Source organism: Chlamydotis macqueenii, chromosome 3, assembly GCF_036417535.1.
Source record: "Chlamydotis macqueenii isolate bChlMac1 chromosome 3, bChlMac1.mat, whole genome shotgun sequence".
NCBI lineage: Eukaryota > Metazoa > Chordata > Aves > Otidiformes > Otididae > Chlamydotis > Chlamydotis macqueenii.
Genome location: NC_141558.1, coordinates 48,290,780 through 48,308,304, shown reverse-complemented (window position 1 = coordinate 48,308,304; position 17,525 = coordinate 48,290,780). Strand labels below are relative to the sequence as shown.

General features: G+C 36.1%; 1 protein-coding gene across 1 annotated transcript in view; it reads left to right on the top strand.

The window, feature by feature from the left end:
- The window catches only part of ATG5 (autophagy related 5), an 81,208-nt gene extending 65,139 nt beyond the window's left edge, over positions 1-16,069 (top strand). Inside the window, exon 8 of the mRNA XM_086744564.1 lies at positions 13,700-16,069. Coding sequence (XP_086600690.1) covers positions 13,700-13,836 — 137 coding nt within the window. The 3' untranslated portion in view covers positions 13,837-16,069. The remainder of the gene's footprint in view (positions 1-13,699) is intronic.
- Positions 16,070-17,525: the final 1,456 nt, after the last annotated feature.

The window sequence follows — 17,525 nt, the reverse complement described above, 5'->3', positions numbered from 1 at the left end:
TAAGAGGCATTTGGACAATGCCCTTAATAACATGCTTTAACTCTTGATCAGCCCTGAATTGGTCAGGCAGTTGGACTGGATGATCATCATAGGTCCCTTCCAATTGAAATATTCTATTCTGTTCTAGTCTTTCCTTTTCCATCCAACAACTTTCCTAATATCACAAGAGTAATGTGCTTTTTATATGTGACTGCGGGGTGATTTCTGGGCATGCACATTCAAAAGAGCAGAATGTAGGAAGAGGTACAACAAATCGGGAAATCATCTTGTTTCTCATACAAGCCTTTGGAAATTTGTTCAGCTTCAGCTAAATTTGTTCTGTTGGCCACCCAATAAGTTTTATTAGGATCAGACTCCAGACTGTTCTCTTTAAATTTGTCAGAAGGCCAATGATTTTACTCAGGCACAACAAAGTTTTAAAGTCTATTATGAACAGTAGGAGTTGAAATGGAGAAAGTAAAATCCTGCACAGAGCAAAATAACTTTTTCAAAATTTAGTTTATTCTATTTGGAAATCACAAGCCAGCACTTCTTAAATTCTCTGCAGAAGGGAGGTGGGATTTTTCATCCCAGAGCAGTCTGCTTCATGGGCTGCAGTAGAGCTGCACTTCCTGGGAGCATCCACATCCTACACCCAAATCCTTGATGGAATGCTACATATCTGAAAATCTAGGCAGTCAAGAAAAGATTAGAGAAAATTGCTAAAAACTGGGAAAGCTTTCTGTCAATAATCTGCCATACATATAGTTCTAGGAAACCTGTTGGAATCAAAGTGTCTTGACAAAATGTTTTGGTTGTTGTGAATTTTCACTTTTAAAAGGAATAATTTTTTTGTGTTTTAGGAGGAGACCTCAGGTTCTTTATGCACTGTATGGACATTACAGTGTGTTCCCACAGATTTTATCACTTAGAAAAAAGATGAGTGAACAGAAATAAAAAAGAAGGAGAAATTACAGGCACAGAGGGGTGATGTGGCTTGCACCTGGTCACACTGAGGTCAGTAGCAGAGTTAAGAACTGGATTTTTTTTTGAATCTTCATCTAAATCAGTCTGTCTCACCCCGAGGAGATCGCAGAGGTCACTCAGTATGACTGAGCCATCAAAGACTTCACAGAAAAAAAGAACCACCAAACTTTTATTCTAGTTTCTCATATATCCTTGCTCACAGAAAGAAACATGTCAACAACAGCTAAAGTACACAAAATGTATAGATTTACATGATATTTTTTATGGTTAGTTTCATAGGAAAAATGTGAGAGTGCTCTGAAACTTTATTTTTCAGTAGGGGTCATCATTCTGTTAACGTTCATATGCTGTAAAATCATTGCTGCCTTTAGTGCTGTAACTGGTGAAAGTGTAACCAGAGACTTTTGTGAGTCTACCAGAGCTTTCAGGAGACAGCAGTAGACCTCTGTGAGGACTTTGTAATGTAAAATTCTCAACCAGGATGCTGCACTGCACAACCAGATGTAGACATTGTGGTTTATATGAGTTTACTAGTATACATTTACATCATATACATTTATACTAGTAGACAAAAGAGGGCTAGAACTTTTGTGCTGTATGACTGTTAGCAGTTTTCTGGCATTATTTTGGTCTAAGCAAATTAATAGTCTCTCAGAAAATCTGAGCAGTGTTCATGGATTAGGGGTCTGAGGACTATTCTCACTAAGCGGTATGGAGAGGGAGATAATTTAGCCGAATAGGCACTTGCCCTGAGGTCCAGAGAGTGTATTCTGGTCCATTTTATGAGCTACATCTATACCTTTAAATTAGGGATATGTACTGTATCTTTAAGGATGGCTGAGTAAAATCATTACCATCTTCCTTGCGTCTCTCCTGCAATCTTGTTCTATTCTGCCTTGATGCATGTAGGTATAACCAGATTTTTCCAGGAGATAAACATCTGACAGGGCTAAAAAGATGAGAACTTGGAAAACTAAAGGATTTATAAAAAATAATTAGGAGAAAAGTAGCAGCCTTACCAATAATGTAAAGCAGAGTGCTGTAGTTGTTGAAGATCTGAATGCTTCTTGTGCTCCTTGCCCTTTTTCCTGATGGTGTCATCACCACACTTACAATGGCAAAATACAGTGGGTGCCTAGACTTTGGGAAACTTCACTGAGTCCAGCATCATAATGCAAATTGTTACTCACTGGCAATTTAAGCAAAGAAGCCAGATGTATGGACCAGATACACAAATAGTTGCCATTCTGCCACTTGTGATATTGGGGATCAGTATCCTCAGACAGAAGTGGTTGCAAAGCCAGCTCTCTTTAAAATTGACAACTAATGCAGCAAAACTAGCTGTACCTCATTTCAGAGCAATATTTTCTCCACATAACTAATGATTCCTAGTAATATTGCTAACTAATTAATGATACTAACTTAGCAAATTCTGTTTGCAAATGCTGTATGTATGTCTTATAAGTTTTATGGATCTACTTTTCTGCTGTAAAGTGGAAAAATAGTTTCTAAACTCTAAAATTAAAAAAATACTTAAGTTACAAGTTGAACTCTTTAAAAATAAAGATTATAGGATAATTGATCAGCTTTGAAGCTAACTCGCTTAATTTTTAGAAACAAAAAAATTAAAATTAACTTTTGGTTAAAATTCACTTCCAATCTTAATTCTGAGCAGGTAGCTGTTTGGGGAGTATTTATCTATTTATTATTTTACATAGTTACTGTTCAGTATAAAGAGCCCTTCAGATATTCCATTACTCCTTTATCCACTCTTTCCTGAATTTTTCAAGACTAAATTCTTTAATTTTGCTGTGGCAAACTTCTCTAATACTTTAATCTGCTAGCTGTTGAAAATAACTTACAGTACATGTACAGAAAAAGATATTTCATGTGTGCAAACTCTATTGCCTGCTCATTAAAGAATTTATTTTTCAATGAGTAAGGGCCCGGAAGAAGCTAATGTAAGTATTTTAGCAAGGGTTTGTATTTCTCTGATAAACAGCACTCCCCTTCTGTTTGTGATCACAGGATGAAAGCTCTCTAAGCTTGTATATGTACATTTTTACTGCTACATCATGTAGTGTGCTCTTAAGATTGAGATCTCATTCCCCAGGAAGCATTTCTGTCTAAGATTAATTGCCCTTTTAAAATCAGTGTTTGATGTATTCCTTTGGCTATATCCTGACTCACTTTAACCCTCTTTGACCTGACCCCACTGACTATTACCGCCATGGCTGAAGCAGAAATCCTTCAGCTTGATGTATGCAGTACAGACTTGAGCCTGTGGTTTTTCACATCGATGGATTCAATTAGCTGAGTTTTTACCGATCAGCTTAGCAGAGGCTGAAGAATTTGTCAGACATGGAACAAAACTGCCCATACTTTGTGGTTAATTGAATAGCTCATCTCCATTTTAGTGTATAGTTTGCTTGAGGAGTTGTTTACTTTATTAAATATCATAATATTATTGCTGGAAGTAGCATTTAAAAAAGGCAAAACCAGTTTATTTTTCTCCAGTTAGATGGGGGAAGGTACAAAGCATGAAATAGCAACCATTAAGCCTTTGATCTGTATACATAGCTTATCACTTTTCAGGCAAATGTTTTTAAACTGTAATTATGTCCGAATGTCCACTTCTGAATTTGATTTATTAAACTGGGTGGACGAACTAACAATTAGCATTATGGCTTGATGAAAACAAGTAAACGTGCTGGTCTTTTCTGTATTGACAATGATTTGGCAGCAACAGTAACCATTCTTTGCTTTGCCTTGCTAGGAATAGATCATCGTTTGATTAGCTGAAAAGTTCATTATAAAAGATGGACGGCCGTTAGAATTGAAGAATATGTGCAGGCATGATGTGAATTATAGTAACTTAAAAATGAAGTAAAATAGAGGTTGAAAGTTCAAGAATGCCATTAAAAAACTTTAAAAGTGTATGAATGTGCACATGCATAGGGAATATATAATATGATTGTGTCGAGAATTTGCTATTTAATTGTTTGGCATAACAGTATTTTTAAAACAGTGACATTGTAAAAGTTCTCCCAAACTATTAGCAACAAGAGGTCTTTTACAGCAAATTGATTTGTTTTATACCAATCTTTATGGAGAAAAAAATGTATGAAATGTTTCTTTTTTTTTTTTTTTTTTTTTTTTTTTTAAGAACCATATTGATCACATTTAGCTCCCTAGCTGTATACAGAGATAGCCTTCATTTGTGAAGGGCAGTTGTACACAGTTTAGAGGAAAGGGAAACCTCCAATCTAATTAAGGGCTTGGTGCATGAAAGGGTTAACTTATTGTAAGTCAAGATGCCTGCTGTTTAAAAATGCTACACAACTCCTAAAAGTGATTTAGCTCTCCCTCAACAATGGAAAACATGTCATGGATGAGTTGGGCTCAATTTGTCATGCATTCAAGTGCTTATCTTTTAATGCACACCTTGCCTGTCCCTTGTATATATAAATGTATTGTCTGCTTGCTTGTTATGTGGAACAGCAGCATGATTTGCATTGAGCTTTGCCAGCTTGTTCCTGTGTGCATAGCCAAACATAAATGTATTGCAGAAAATTGTTTTATAAGCTTGAATTGCTATCCCCAGTCTTTTATAAACTAGCACAGGTTTATTGCTGGTTCAGGGCTGAGGCTAAGGCACTGATGCTGAGGAGGAAAGGGTATAAGAATATTTCCTGGCAGTTTTGCCTTGTAATATTCTTTTTTTCTGCCTGAAGCTAAATGTTTGATGGGAAGCATCTCAGACTCAGTCATTATAAGGTCTTCTAAAATCTTTAACTACTAAAATGTTAGAAGTTTAAGATAAGTATTTTAGGGTTCTCTCACAAATCAGTTTGAGACTTATTACAATAACCTCATTAAAAATCTTCTATTGAATATACAAGAATTTTTTTTTAAACTCCAACAAAGTTTAGTTAAGTAAAGCTTTCATTTCCATACTCTATCTGCTTTTTCATTGAGTTGCATGAACTCTTTTACAGAATAAAAATCCCCTTGGTTGTCTTAGATGAAATCACTGTCAGTGTTAACTGTTTTGAACTACATGAAGAATTGTTAAAAATAGTCTACTCAGGCAACATAAGCTGGACTTATCGGTGTTTGAGGCCAAATTCACTTTTTGTAAAAACTTTTTCAATGGAATAGGAAAAAGTTTTCTAGTCTGTTTACGTACTTTCTGGCTGCTATGAGATTAGAAATGTAACCCAAGTACTCATAAGCTGCTCCAAAGTGTAATTAATTTTTGCTTGTGGTTATTAGTTTAACCCACATTTTTTGTTATGTTTCAGACATACAGCTATCTAACCTGAGGATAGACTTGAGGTAGAAGATGACAGGAAATAATGAGAGAGGAAGATGTTCATGGAGAAGAAAATGATGAATAGGAGTGATGCCACGTGTTTATTTGATCTCAGTATTTAATCATACTTCATGTAGATTATAATGCTGCATATTCATCTACTTTCATATTGGGGATAGAGAAAGCAAGGACTGTGCTGGAATATAATCCAGGGAATCTAATTGTACTAAGAGCTGTGACAAAGGAAAATATTTTTTTTCCTCTCCTTTGTCACAGATGTCTAAACTCAAGTAGGAGATGTTTATGCCACAAGATCATGTAGAGATCAGCTGACTGGGCTGTGTCAAAACCATGTAAAGAAGCACAGCAGTAATTAAAGCTGAATCAGTGAATATGGACTTCATGACAGTGTCACAATGGAGGAATACTTGAGATATCTTGCCTGGAGTTAGGCTCTTGTAGTCAAGTACTCTGCAAGAACAGAGTTCATTGAGGTTGATACAGGTCTAGTTCTACCATAGTATTTTGGACCAGGAAGTTCTTACAAGGGGTTCTGGTAAGATGACATCAAGGCATTGTAAGGGTGAATTTGAAATACTTAATATGAATGACAAAACGCTTCGGGATGGAGAGAGACTGATGTTTTGAACTGTTTATTTTGAAGAAGAATTTAAAAAATCAAAATAATAAGTTAGAGAAGATAGGCTGAGCACTCTTATTCTGTTATTTGTAAGGAGTCGTTCAGAAAGCCTATAAAAAATTAACATTCCTTTTAAAAGGTATTTTTAAACAAAATAAAAAATTGTGGATTTTATTTACCACTAGTTGTCTTTGAGGCCAGGCACTTGCTGTAGTTAAAAGCTCTTTGGGATATCTGTGTAGATATCAAGAATATCCAGAGCTGACAACATGTATTTTAGGAAAACTGTGACCTTCAGTTTGAGCAATTGAACTCATGTTACTACCAATAGTTAAAATGAGAGAAATTATATGGAGCAACTGAAGTGTTTATTCTTGAAACCACATCTTGTGTTTGGAACAATGTTTATTCCAGATACAGAATCATTTTGAGGAAAAAAAAAAACAAACTTGTCCTGAATAATGCATTGACTATGTATTTCTGTGTGAGAGTTCTTCACCTGAAATCAGCATCAGTGGCTTTCCCCGGGGCTGGCGGGATATGTAGGCAGGAAGGAAAAGTCAGTCCTGTGCTTTCATGTCACATATCAGCCTCTACATTTTTGAGGTCAGAGGAGCCTTTTGTTGTGGCTAGGCTATTTTAGAGTCAGCTTTGCACAAGTTTTTGTATGTTCCTGCTCTTGGTCAGAGGATACTGAACAGCATATCACGCTGACTGTGGTCCAATGTATCATCTGTGTATCTGTGATAATTATTCCAAATTAGGGGAGAGGAAGGGAATAAGAATTTTGGTAGTTTATGTGTGATTAAAGTGAAGCAAGAAGTATGTTAAAATTGCTGTGGAAAATGAGTCACTTCTAGCAACAGAGGCTACTACTGTGATGAGCAGGATCCTTTTTGCAACAGGGTGGAATTCACAGAAAAGGAAAGCCTGGGATATGGCGTCTGAAATAGGCTAGTGTGAAGCTTCTGAAAATTCATACTAAGACTTTATTTCTATTTTTTAAATTTTAACTAAAAAAAAAACCCTACTCGGTAGAATGCGTAGTAACCTTAGACCTTGAAGCTATCATTCCTTAAATATAAAATATTTTGTGTCAGTAAAGAGAAGTTAAGTGTTCACCGTCAGAAGTACTTGTACTGAGTTCATTCAAAGAGCGAGTGATCATTTGGCCAAGAGATTTGACCAAGCTCAACTTTTTTTGTATGCACTTCCCATAAAATTGCTTAGATATTGAGCACTTGTTAGTACTCAGCTGTTACTACTCGGCTCAGTAGGTAAGATTTGTTTAAAATAAAAATTTGTTTTTCTATTTGAAAAACAAATATCTTGACGTCATAATTACTGTGGAATCTGAACATCTCACCATATTTGTGTACTTTGGTCACTATTACACATAAACATGCCAGAAACTTATTGCAGAAATGTTCCAGTTAGATTTGAGTTTATGAATGAAAAAGCCTGAAATAATGTTTTAACTTTTAAGGTTTTTTTTGTAAGAAAGGTACTTGAGAAAAGCAAAGAGTCAATGTTTGATTTATAGATGAGTTGAATTTATTCTGTAGCTAAGCTTGCTCACTGAGCAAAGAAATATTTTGCCATAAATTGAAAAAAATATGATATCTGGCTAAAGTAAATATTACAGAAGTGATGTGAGAATGTTCATAAATACCCCTTAGCTTATTTTTTTTTAAGTTTATGGGTGTGATTTTTGTAGCACACGCAATGAAAATAATTATGAAGCTTGTTTTATTGTAAATAGTATCCAATCATTGTCAGTTTTAATATCGGACACTGGAACTGTTTTCAGTTTTGGACAGGTTGCTGTTGAAGAGCTAAATGCTATTCACCAGTTTCAGTGCTAGCAGTTGAAAGATCTTTGTATCAAATTGAACCATTACTGACAGTATTGAGGTTTGGGGTTTTTTAGAGACGTTACCTACTTAAAAATGCAAAAAGTTAAGTATGTTCATCAAGTGCTTGTTTATTTATATTCTGCTACAGGTGCAGAAGTCACCAGAGTACTACTACTGTAAACCCTGAGGCTTGTATGGGGCTGTCTCTTCTCTGTATGTCCTGGAATATCCAACCTGAGGTGCTTAGAGAGGGGAAGGATAACTTCAGCCACTGTCCAGTTCTTTCTTACCACCAGTGGTTACATGTTAGAACATAGTCTTTGAATTTGCTTGCTAATACAATGTAGTCTTTTGTAAATAATTGTATGTAGTTTCATATGCGAGTCTTTGTGCTAGACCAGAAGTCTAGTTTTCAATAAGGACATTTTCACTTTTGCTTGCCACGGACTTTGCCCCACCCAGGTTTGGCTTTAGGCTTTAAAAATTGAGTCAGTAACGAACTTAGTGGCTGCATCTACACATGAAGCACATTTCTGAAAGCTGTGTTTCTGTAATTAATTTCCTAAGAGATCCTAAAAAGGTAGGTGAAAATCTTCCCAGTGAAGATCTTGGTTTGTCTCTTCAGATTCAGAGATGTCCGAGGCACCAGCCGCTGAGCACACGCTGTGGCTGCTTGAAGGCACATGCACCCAAAGGCCTGTTCTCTGCCTGGTAATCTGAGGAGCAGGAGAGGTGGAAAGGAAAGCAGCTGCACCACAGCTACAAGAGGAGAACTTCACTCTTGTAGTGAAGATGCGTTTTCCTACAGTGTGATATAACCTACTGTCAGGAATACCTTTAGTATCATCTAATCCAGAACATATGATTCTGAATGTATTCTGAAGATAAGCAAGCAAGCATTTATGTCCCACTTCACAGCTGAAAAAGATGGAAACTAGTTCTGTTACGTTATCCATAAGGCTGCTACTGCATGGCACTTCCCTTGGTTGTATTTACTCCTTACACTTTCTAGTGTCCTTGTCCAATATAGTCCCGTGGCCTTGTATTGTGCAAGAAGTGCATTATTTCTTCCTAGTTTGGAGCACAGGGTTCTGTTTCCCTTTTTAGGATTTTAAAGCCAGTTTTGTAAAGTGGAGCTGCCCTGAGTAAGAAGCTGTGGTTTCTGTGTTGTCCATTTTGATGACTACAGGCAGATTATGGGACTTGCTATGCAGAGGACTTTCATACGGAGGATTCTGACTGAAGAACTCCAGGGATGTTTTTGTTAAATCCTGAATATCTTGTATTGTCTGTTAGTGAAAGGATTTCAGCCAGCTAAATTGCCCTGACAGGTGATTGCTAGAGGCTGCAAATCAGAGCAGAGGTATTTCGTCCCACTAAAGAATTTTAAGTGGTGCATCACAGATGTCTGGCTAGGGAAAGCTAATTTTGTGTAGGTGAAAGGGAGTATGTAGCTGCAAGGTTGGTGAGCATTGTGGTGCTAATCTGGGTGAAAAATGGCCGAAATGTGTATCTTTGCGAGAAGTAGTGCCTTCTCAGTGTTCTGCTCTTAGGCACTTGAATCTATCTCAAAAACAATCTTTTATTTTTCCTCCATCTTTAATTCTTCCTTTCTAAACAAGAAGATCATTCAGTAGAAAAATTTCTTTAGATTGCATTTGGGGAGTATGTGTAACAATCTGAATTGATGCTGAATAAGCTAATTAAATTATTTTGTTTCCTAGTTTTGAGTGGTTGACTTTGCAAGCAATAACTTATATAGCTAAAGGAAAGAGAAAAACTTGCCATGTGCTACCATAGTGTTGCACATCTTCCTACCTTCTCTGAAGACTACAAATTTTCTCTTCTTTGTTCTCTGTCTCTCACTGTTTTTTGAACATTCAGGGGTTTTAGAGGAAGTTAGGGATTAAGAACAGCAAATTTTGACTAGTAGTTAGCGTGTTCTCCTTAAAGAAGGGAGAGTGGACTCACACTGCCTCAAATTGAGGATGGCTTTGAGCCACTGCCTCAAGAACTTTGTTGAGATGCAACAGCCACTATCTCTTGCTTCCTTCCAGCAGATGCCTATCTGCAGAAGAGCGTCCTTTGCCAATACTTTATTTGCCTGAATCAAGATGGTTTCCTGATCAGGAACAGTACGGCGTCTTAGAGATGACAGAGAAGCAGAGCTCTTCTTAAACCCTTCACTGCAGAGCTGCCTTTTTCTCTCTATTTTCTGTACAGAGTTGGAAAACTTCTGACTTGACATGGTATGATTTATTAGCCTGAGTCAGGTACTTACTTTAAGTGTTGCAGCCTTTGAGTTAGTGTCTAAATCAAGTGATCTGAAGTGTCTCAAAAATGTCATAGTACACAACATATAAGCATAGTTGTCTGCCTTCTGAAGACAGAATATTGTTAAATTTTACCAAAAAGCTTTATAATCTGTTTTTATCACTTGCCACTCATGACTTCGGGGAGCTATTCTGTATTCATGATTTCCACAAGGAAAGCAAAGAAAAATCATTTAATCCTGGGTCAACCACTCTGATTACTTAATTGGTCTTGAGGCTTTTTTTTTTTTTTGTAAATGCCAAAGCAGTATTTATTATTTGTGCATCACTTCAGTAATATGAAAATACTCTGGTTTTAAGTAAATAGTTACTATGCACACACATTATAAAAACTGTCTACAAAGCATATATTGCTATGTTTTATTTTTCTGATATTTCCACTTTATCGTCTTCTTGAGATTAATATGCAACAAAGTAAAACAAACCATATTTAGGTCATATGAAAGCTAATGTGTAACTCAGTTCTGTAATGATTTTAAAAGGAAAAAAAACGCCAGTGAGGTGACTGGAAAATTTGATCTTGATTTTGAGGAAATCCTGTTTTTTACTACGTTACTGAATATGGTAAAATGGGTATTGACAGTAATGATATTATCAGGTCTGGACCCCATGCACTGCAGGTGAGCAGAGTTATTTGCCCTAGTTTTTATAGGCCTGGTCTAATGACATGACATTAATCTTCTATGTAATTATGTCATTTAAATCTTACACCACTCATTTAAATACATGTTGTGTTTAGCAACTTGTACACTTTTGTAGAGGCATTTTATCAGTTTGAAAAGACTTTTTGTTTTCATAGAATGTAGAGTGGGGAAGAAGAGGACAACACTTGGTGTGTCGAGATACATACAAAATAAGCTACAACTCTTGAAGAGTATGAACAGTCATGGAAGGAAAAATATTATGTAAATCTATTATATCTATAAACCAGGTGGATGAAGCTTTCATGAGAGCTAGCAAATCATCCAGAACTCAGATCACGGTAATAATGGTGGATACCAATTAGACAACTGTTGAGAAAACAAGAATATTTTCCAGTTACTTTTTAGTTTATTTGCTGTTGACAGGTTTTGCTACATAAAGCGGAGGAGCCATCTATAGGAGAGAGACTGTGTATGTGATTCAAAATGGGGAAGTTACTGAAAACGTGAAAGTTGAGGAAAGTTTGGGTAAATGTGACTTAAGTGAGAGTTTATGGGCCCTAGTAACAAAAGAAGGGAAGAATGGTGAAGTAAAAACAATAGAATTTGTTAAAAAAAGGCTACAGTAAATACAGAATTGGTAGATAAGATCTCTTTAGTCAAGCCTCAAGGGGAAAAGGAATTAAGGAGAAGTGATGCTTTGTCAGAGATAATACTAAGGCACAAACAATGCTAATGCAGAGATTTAGACTTCAATTAAACCGTAAATGCTGCATTGACCTCTGAGACTTTCTCGGCTTGCTGAGGAACAGAATAAAAGATTTGTATGAGAAAGGGACAAAGTTGGGTAGGGAATGGGGACACTCAGATTAACTGCATTTCATTTTTAAGCAAGAGGCATCAAGTTAGTACGTGCATGCACCCACAGCCAAAAATGTTCTGTCACACAGTAAAAGAAGAGTCAAAGAAAGTCTTTGTAATTTATAAGCCTTTCCTCCGATGACAAGAAAGTGATACTGAGGTTGCAAAGCTTTTAATCTATGTTTTGGTGCAAGTTTTTGCTGAGAAGAGTCAGCTATGTATAGGTGGCTAGCACAGTACTAATGCCAAAGCAGCATTCTGCCATCTGTCTGTGTATGCAAGTTACTTGTTCCTGAAAATTAAACAATATTATGAAATGTAAATAAATTTCATAAACTCTTTGGACGATTTATGGAATACCATAGATAGATTTTACTATGGAAGTGTTAAATACATATAATTGGGAGTTACTCAATATTAAAAATATTTAGGTGTTCCCTAACTTCTCGGTGTAAAAACTTGATTTCTGAGATCTTTTATTTTGGAGTTTATACTTTTCATAATCTGACTGGTAACATTTCAGCACAAACTACCTGCTTCGGTTGGAAATACCAGCAGTTTATTTCTAAATGACATGCTTTGTTCTTCTGACCTGTCTGCAATAAAACCAGAAACTAGCAATTGTTTATGCTTAATTTAGTGTGATAATGTGATACTATGCCATTTAGAGAATCAAGCTGTATATTTAGAATCAAGAATTTGTACAGAATATGATACCGTATGTAGGTAACATGTAATTAATGTATAATGCTCTATTTTAGGCAAAAGTAACTATTTCTGCAGGAGGAATTATTACTAGCATAAAGTCAACGGCATATTCAAGGATGAGTCTTCCTAGTCTAATTTAGCCTGTGCTGGCATAGATACCTGGTTATAATACAGACTTCTTCTGGCAGCTGTCAAATCATTTTGGTTACCAAACAAATTAGATTTTATCTATGTTATAAAATGGGAATTACGCTGCAGCTGGGGGAGCTGAATGAAAGCGCCAGTAAAGGTACCTTCACTTCTAGGTTCTGCTCTCATCCATGGAACTCTTGAGCAGCACCGTGGTCTGGTCTGTACTACAGACAGTTGAGGGAATTGGGCAGGGGGGATAAAATGCCAACTAGAGAAGGCAGTGATATTTTTAAGCATTGAATGTGGATTTCAATGTGGTAGGTCTTTGTGAGAATGCTGGAGTATGGTATAAAAACAGTAAAAGGTCACTGCCTACTTTTTTTCCCCTAACCATTATTTGGAGCATATTTCAGATGCTCTTCTCATCTCAAGACTCTGAAATAAATTTTCATTTTTTTGGTTTTTTTTTAGTTCATTTCATGACAGTTATGTCAGTTGCTTTAGCTGGTTCCCATCATTTGAATCAAAGGATCAAAGTCCTTGCATCCTCCGGGACAAGTATAAATAAAAAGAATTGAAATATTCTTAGAAAATATTCGCGTCATACTGGGAATCATTTGCTAACTTAGCTTTTCCAAGAGATGAAACTAAGTGAGAAAAAGCTGGTGCCAACTCAGCCTTCTGAGTAACTCTGAAATATTTCTAGAGACTTCAGTATATTATTCTTAGCAAAACAAAACTACTTCAGGAATACCACATGTGTTATATGTGTGACATACTACACATAGTCCAGCTCTTTCAGAAGATCTCAGTATCAAGAATACAAGTTTATTAGTAAGGTTTAGGAAGCTCAAGAGCTGAAGCATGACCTGTGTGAAATGCACATGGCTTGTTAGCCAGGTGAGATGGATATGACTTAACTGTGTTGATATGAAGCTGTGATCACTGTAAGAAAAAAAAAAACAAAAAAACAAAAAAACTTGCAACTAGTAAAGAAGAGTGACACTTTCTTTAAGTTTCATTTTAACCCAGTTTTTTTTCTTGGAATTAATTTTAACTCAAAGTTTCTGTTTTAGATGATAGAAACATCAGCTTTCTTCATACCAATAGTTCCTGCTTTTCGTTCTGTTGCATGTTAAACTCTGTAACACCAATTAAATCTACCGTAAATTAAGTATAAGTAAATGTTTAATCTTACTGTGAGCTTTGAATGTTGTACTAGTGGTTTCTCTTTTTCTTTGAATTAGATGGAGAGCAGAAGACTCAAGTGATGATTCATGGAATTGAGCCAATGCTGGAAACACCCATACAGTGGCTAAGCGAACATATGAGCTATCCAGATAATTTTCTCCACATTAGTATCATTCCCCGACCTACTGATTGAAACTCGGCTGTATTGGTCTGAGGATCATTCTCCAGATGGAATTATAAGGGCATGTCAAATTCTTGCTTCTGTCAGTCTTGGTAGAGGCAGCCTGACCAGAAAAAAAAAAAACCCCAACAAAAAACGAAACAAAACAAGAAGTCCTCACTGCTGCAAGCCAAACAGGAAGAGAGATCCTATCACCAGATAAGGGCAATGGGGCTGATCTTATTTTGCATCACTGCTGCTTTTCTTCACCGCTGTAATTAAATCAGTTGCGATATGAAAGAATTTACAGGACCTCTGCAAGTCTGCTGTTTTCTTGTAAAATATAATGAAGCTGAAACTGTCAGCCGAAGAGCAAATGGAAATATGCCGCTTGATTGTATTTCTGATTAACAAATAAACAGGGCTGTTTCCTAAAGTGGTAGCGTTTCAACTTGGAGAGTGGAAACATTGGTTTAATTTTCTAGAAAGTTAGACACTGAGAGATTCAGTTACCAATAGCTTTCTGTAAAAGATCAAATTACTGTAAACCCATCTTTCCTTAATGAGAAGTTCATGTTTACAGTATGTGTAATGGTATGCAAATGATCTTTTAACTTTGATAACAAGCAGTGAGAGATTTTAAAGTAAACCCGTGAGCATGTTTTGTCATTTAAAAACATGCACAACTTAATAATTTACAAATACTTTCAATTTGTATGCTGTCACTGAATACTCCAGTATGTTTATTATTCAAACCAGTTTTCGTAGACTAGCAATGATGTAGGATAATTTGTCTCAGGATTTGTCATGGCATTTCTTTGTGCTCATCTAAATTTTTTTTTTCTTTCTGTAAGAATATTTTCTTAATTTAGTTTAAAAAGTTTTTTTTTAAAAAAAAAAGTAAACGAATGTTGCAAACAATTGTATCCTGCTGTTTATTCCCATAGACTAGAAAACAATTAAATCATAGAATGATGAACATATGTATTGCTTTTTAATAATGTTGAATTTTGGAAAGCTGAGGCTTTTCCAAGCTAATACTTCCTTACATCTGAGTTTAGTTTTCTACTGTGGTCCCTGAGCAATCAGTTGAAATTTGGAAGCTTCTAATCTCATTGCACAGATTTTTTTCTTAGTTTAGCAGATGTATTTTTAGGTTATTGGATCGCTTTGGTTTCTAAATGTTTGTTACCATTGCAGCTGCTACTAGGACTCTACCATTTTTGTTACACTGAATTCATCAAACTCTGTGCTATATTACTTTGTCTGCAGTTTGTGGCTGTTTGTGGCACAAGACTATGTTTATGGTAGACATATTACCAAATATGTCAAATATTATCAAATATAAAGAAAGCATGACATTTTTCTTTCAAAAATAGTAGCTGTTGAAGTTCCTACTCAAAATCTTGGCTTGCAAATGTCTCAGTAACTCCCAGTGCTGTTCCCATTCTGCTTTGTTTCTGTGCTTCCTTTATGGTAGGATACTTACCTGTATCTGAAAAAGAAAACAATGAAAAACAATCAAACAAACAGAAACCTCTTCAAGAAGCAAGAGGAGAGGGATCTCTTTGGATGAAGATAGAATTGAGGCTAAAAAAAGCCCTAAGGGCAGAAAAAGTCAGTAGACAAATTAGATAAGCATTTTAAACCTAAATGGGGAAATAACATTAAGGAAATGGAAGGGAAAAGGTAATAGTGAAAAAAACCTATGCTGTATTCTGTGGGTCATGAAGAATTTTTAAAACAAAACAAACCATGCTGATCTGAGTTTATGCAGAATTGAAATATAATATTCTTATAGTGGGATGATTTGGTTGAGTTATTCTAATTTCCAGTTCTGTTTGGAATTTTTGTTACAGTGTTGGATTGGCATTTATAAACTTTCTTAGGCAGACACATCTAAATATTCTGGAGAATTTGAAAGTCCTGCCAATGGATAAAACAAATATTTTGTAGAGTCTTCATATTAAAAAAAAAATAAGTCTTTTGTAGGGATAATTTTTCCATTAATCAGGGTAAGGGGCAGTACATTTAAAAAGTGGTGAACATTGCTTCTTTTGTTTTTAAGCTAAGCTGGAGTAAGTCACTGGCTATTTTAATATATTCTACACCAGCATTTGAATTATAAAGCTCTCTTCATATGGCCCATATTTGCTAGTAAATCCAACTTTTAAGGCCTAGCATGGAACAAAGAAATAGCTTGGCTTTAAAACATACTCTTTCCTCTTATTTTAACTATTTAAACTTTATTAAAAAATAAAACAAAGTTTGAGTCTGTCTTTATTTCCAGCTAAATAAATGTTTTTGTCACTTCATGACAAAGATCCTTAATTAATACTTAATAAGTAGGAGCTTCTTAAAGAGCTGGTTGGGTAATATATCTAAATAAGAGCACATCATCACAAAAATGAAGTGGCATCTTTGCTTTACCTGATTTAAATCACATTTTTGTAGTTTCTTTTACTTAGTGTGAATAACTGTTGAATAACAATAGCAACAAGAAGATGCATTGTGACTTAATTAAATACTTTTCTTCACTTTGAAATGCTGTAGCTTCTGGAAAAAAAAAACAGATTTGGTCTAAATTGTTCAGAATCTAACATAGTGCTCACTAAATTATTTTCAACGCTAAGGAAAAGCGCCAAACACGTGCGCACACACTCCTCTGCATTTAGAATTTAAGTGTAGCTGGAGAGCAAGTTAAGTTTAAGTTTATAGTTTTAAAAAGAGGAAAACACAGAGCTTGTTGCTGTTTTCACTGTATTTCATATTGTTTGGTAATGGAAACCTTCATTTTTGAGTGTTTGGTAAAGAAAGAGTGAATTTTCCAATTATTTACTTGATATCACTGACAGTCACTCAGCCCACTGTCAGTCGGCACACAAGGCGATGTCTTTTCATGAAGAGCTAGAAATTGGTTTTTTTACCTTTAAATTCATTTCCATGAATTCCTTGGTGGGAGGGGGCAGGGAGTGGAAACAGAAGCATACTAAAGAAAATAAATTTGTACTGGTAACAAGTAAGATGACACTGTCACTACTGGGAAGAATGTGAAGTTCTTTCTGAGAAATGCAGAATGGGAAAAGATGTTGAACTGAATGTACAGAGTGGTCACAGGAGGAGAAGGATTTCTGCTGGGAAATGAGTAGAGCTCGTGTTACGGTGCGTTATGCTGCTAAAGCACCTGTAATCCTGGGTTCCCATTTGGTACAGAAAATTCAGAAAAGGGGAGGGAATTGTTTGCCTCCACGGGCAGCAGTTCTCTCGTGGAATATTGTGGGGGGTGAGGTCTGAACACCGCTGTGCATAAAGGAGAGATTCGGGCTCATATAGGGACTGTGCTGCCATAGTGGCAGAAATGCAAATGCTGCTGGGTATGTGCACTGGTGTGACTGGGAAATCTCGCAGGAGTGTGAAGAAATATTAAATCTTCAGGACAGATCAAGAGAACAAGCAGTATGAACTAGCCATCAGTGAGCTTATGGAAAGGACAACTGTTGAGCTACTTCAAACCCAGTTACTTCTCTGCTGAAGTTTTGGGAGCTGTGGAGCAAGCCAATGCGAAGGTTAAGTTATGAAAGGGTAAGAGCTGGTTGACTGTGATAGCGGTCACTGGACTCAGTGACTGGGAAAGTCCTTTCTGGTCTGTGTTCCTACGTATTTTGTTCTGGCAGCCTATCAGCTGCTGAAGACTCATGGTCATAACTTCCAGTATTGTTTAT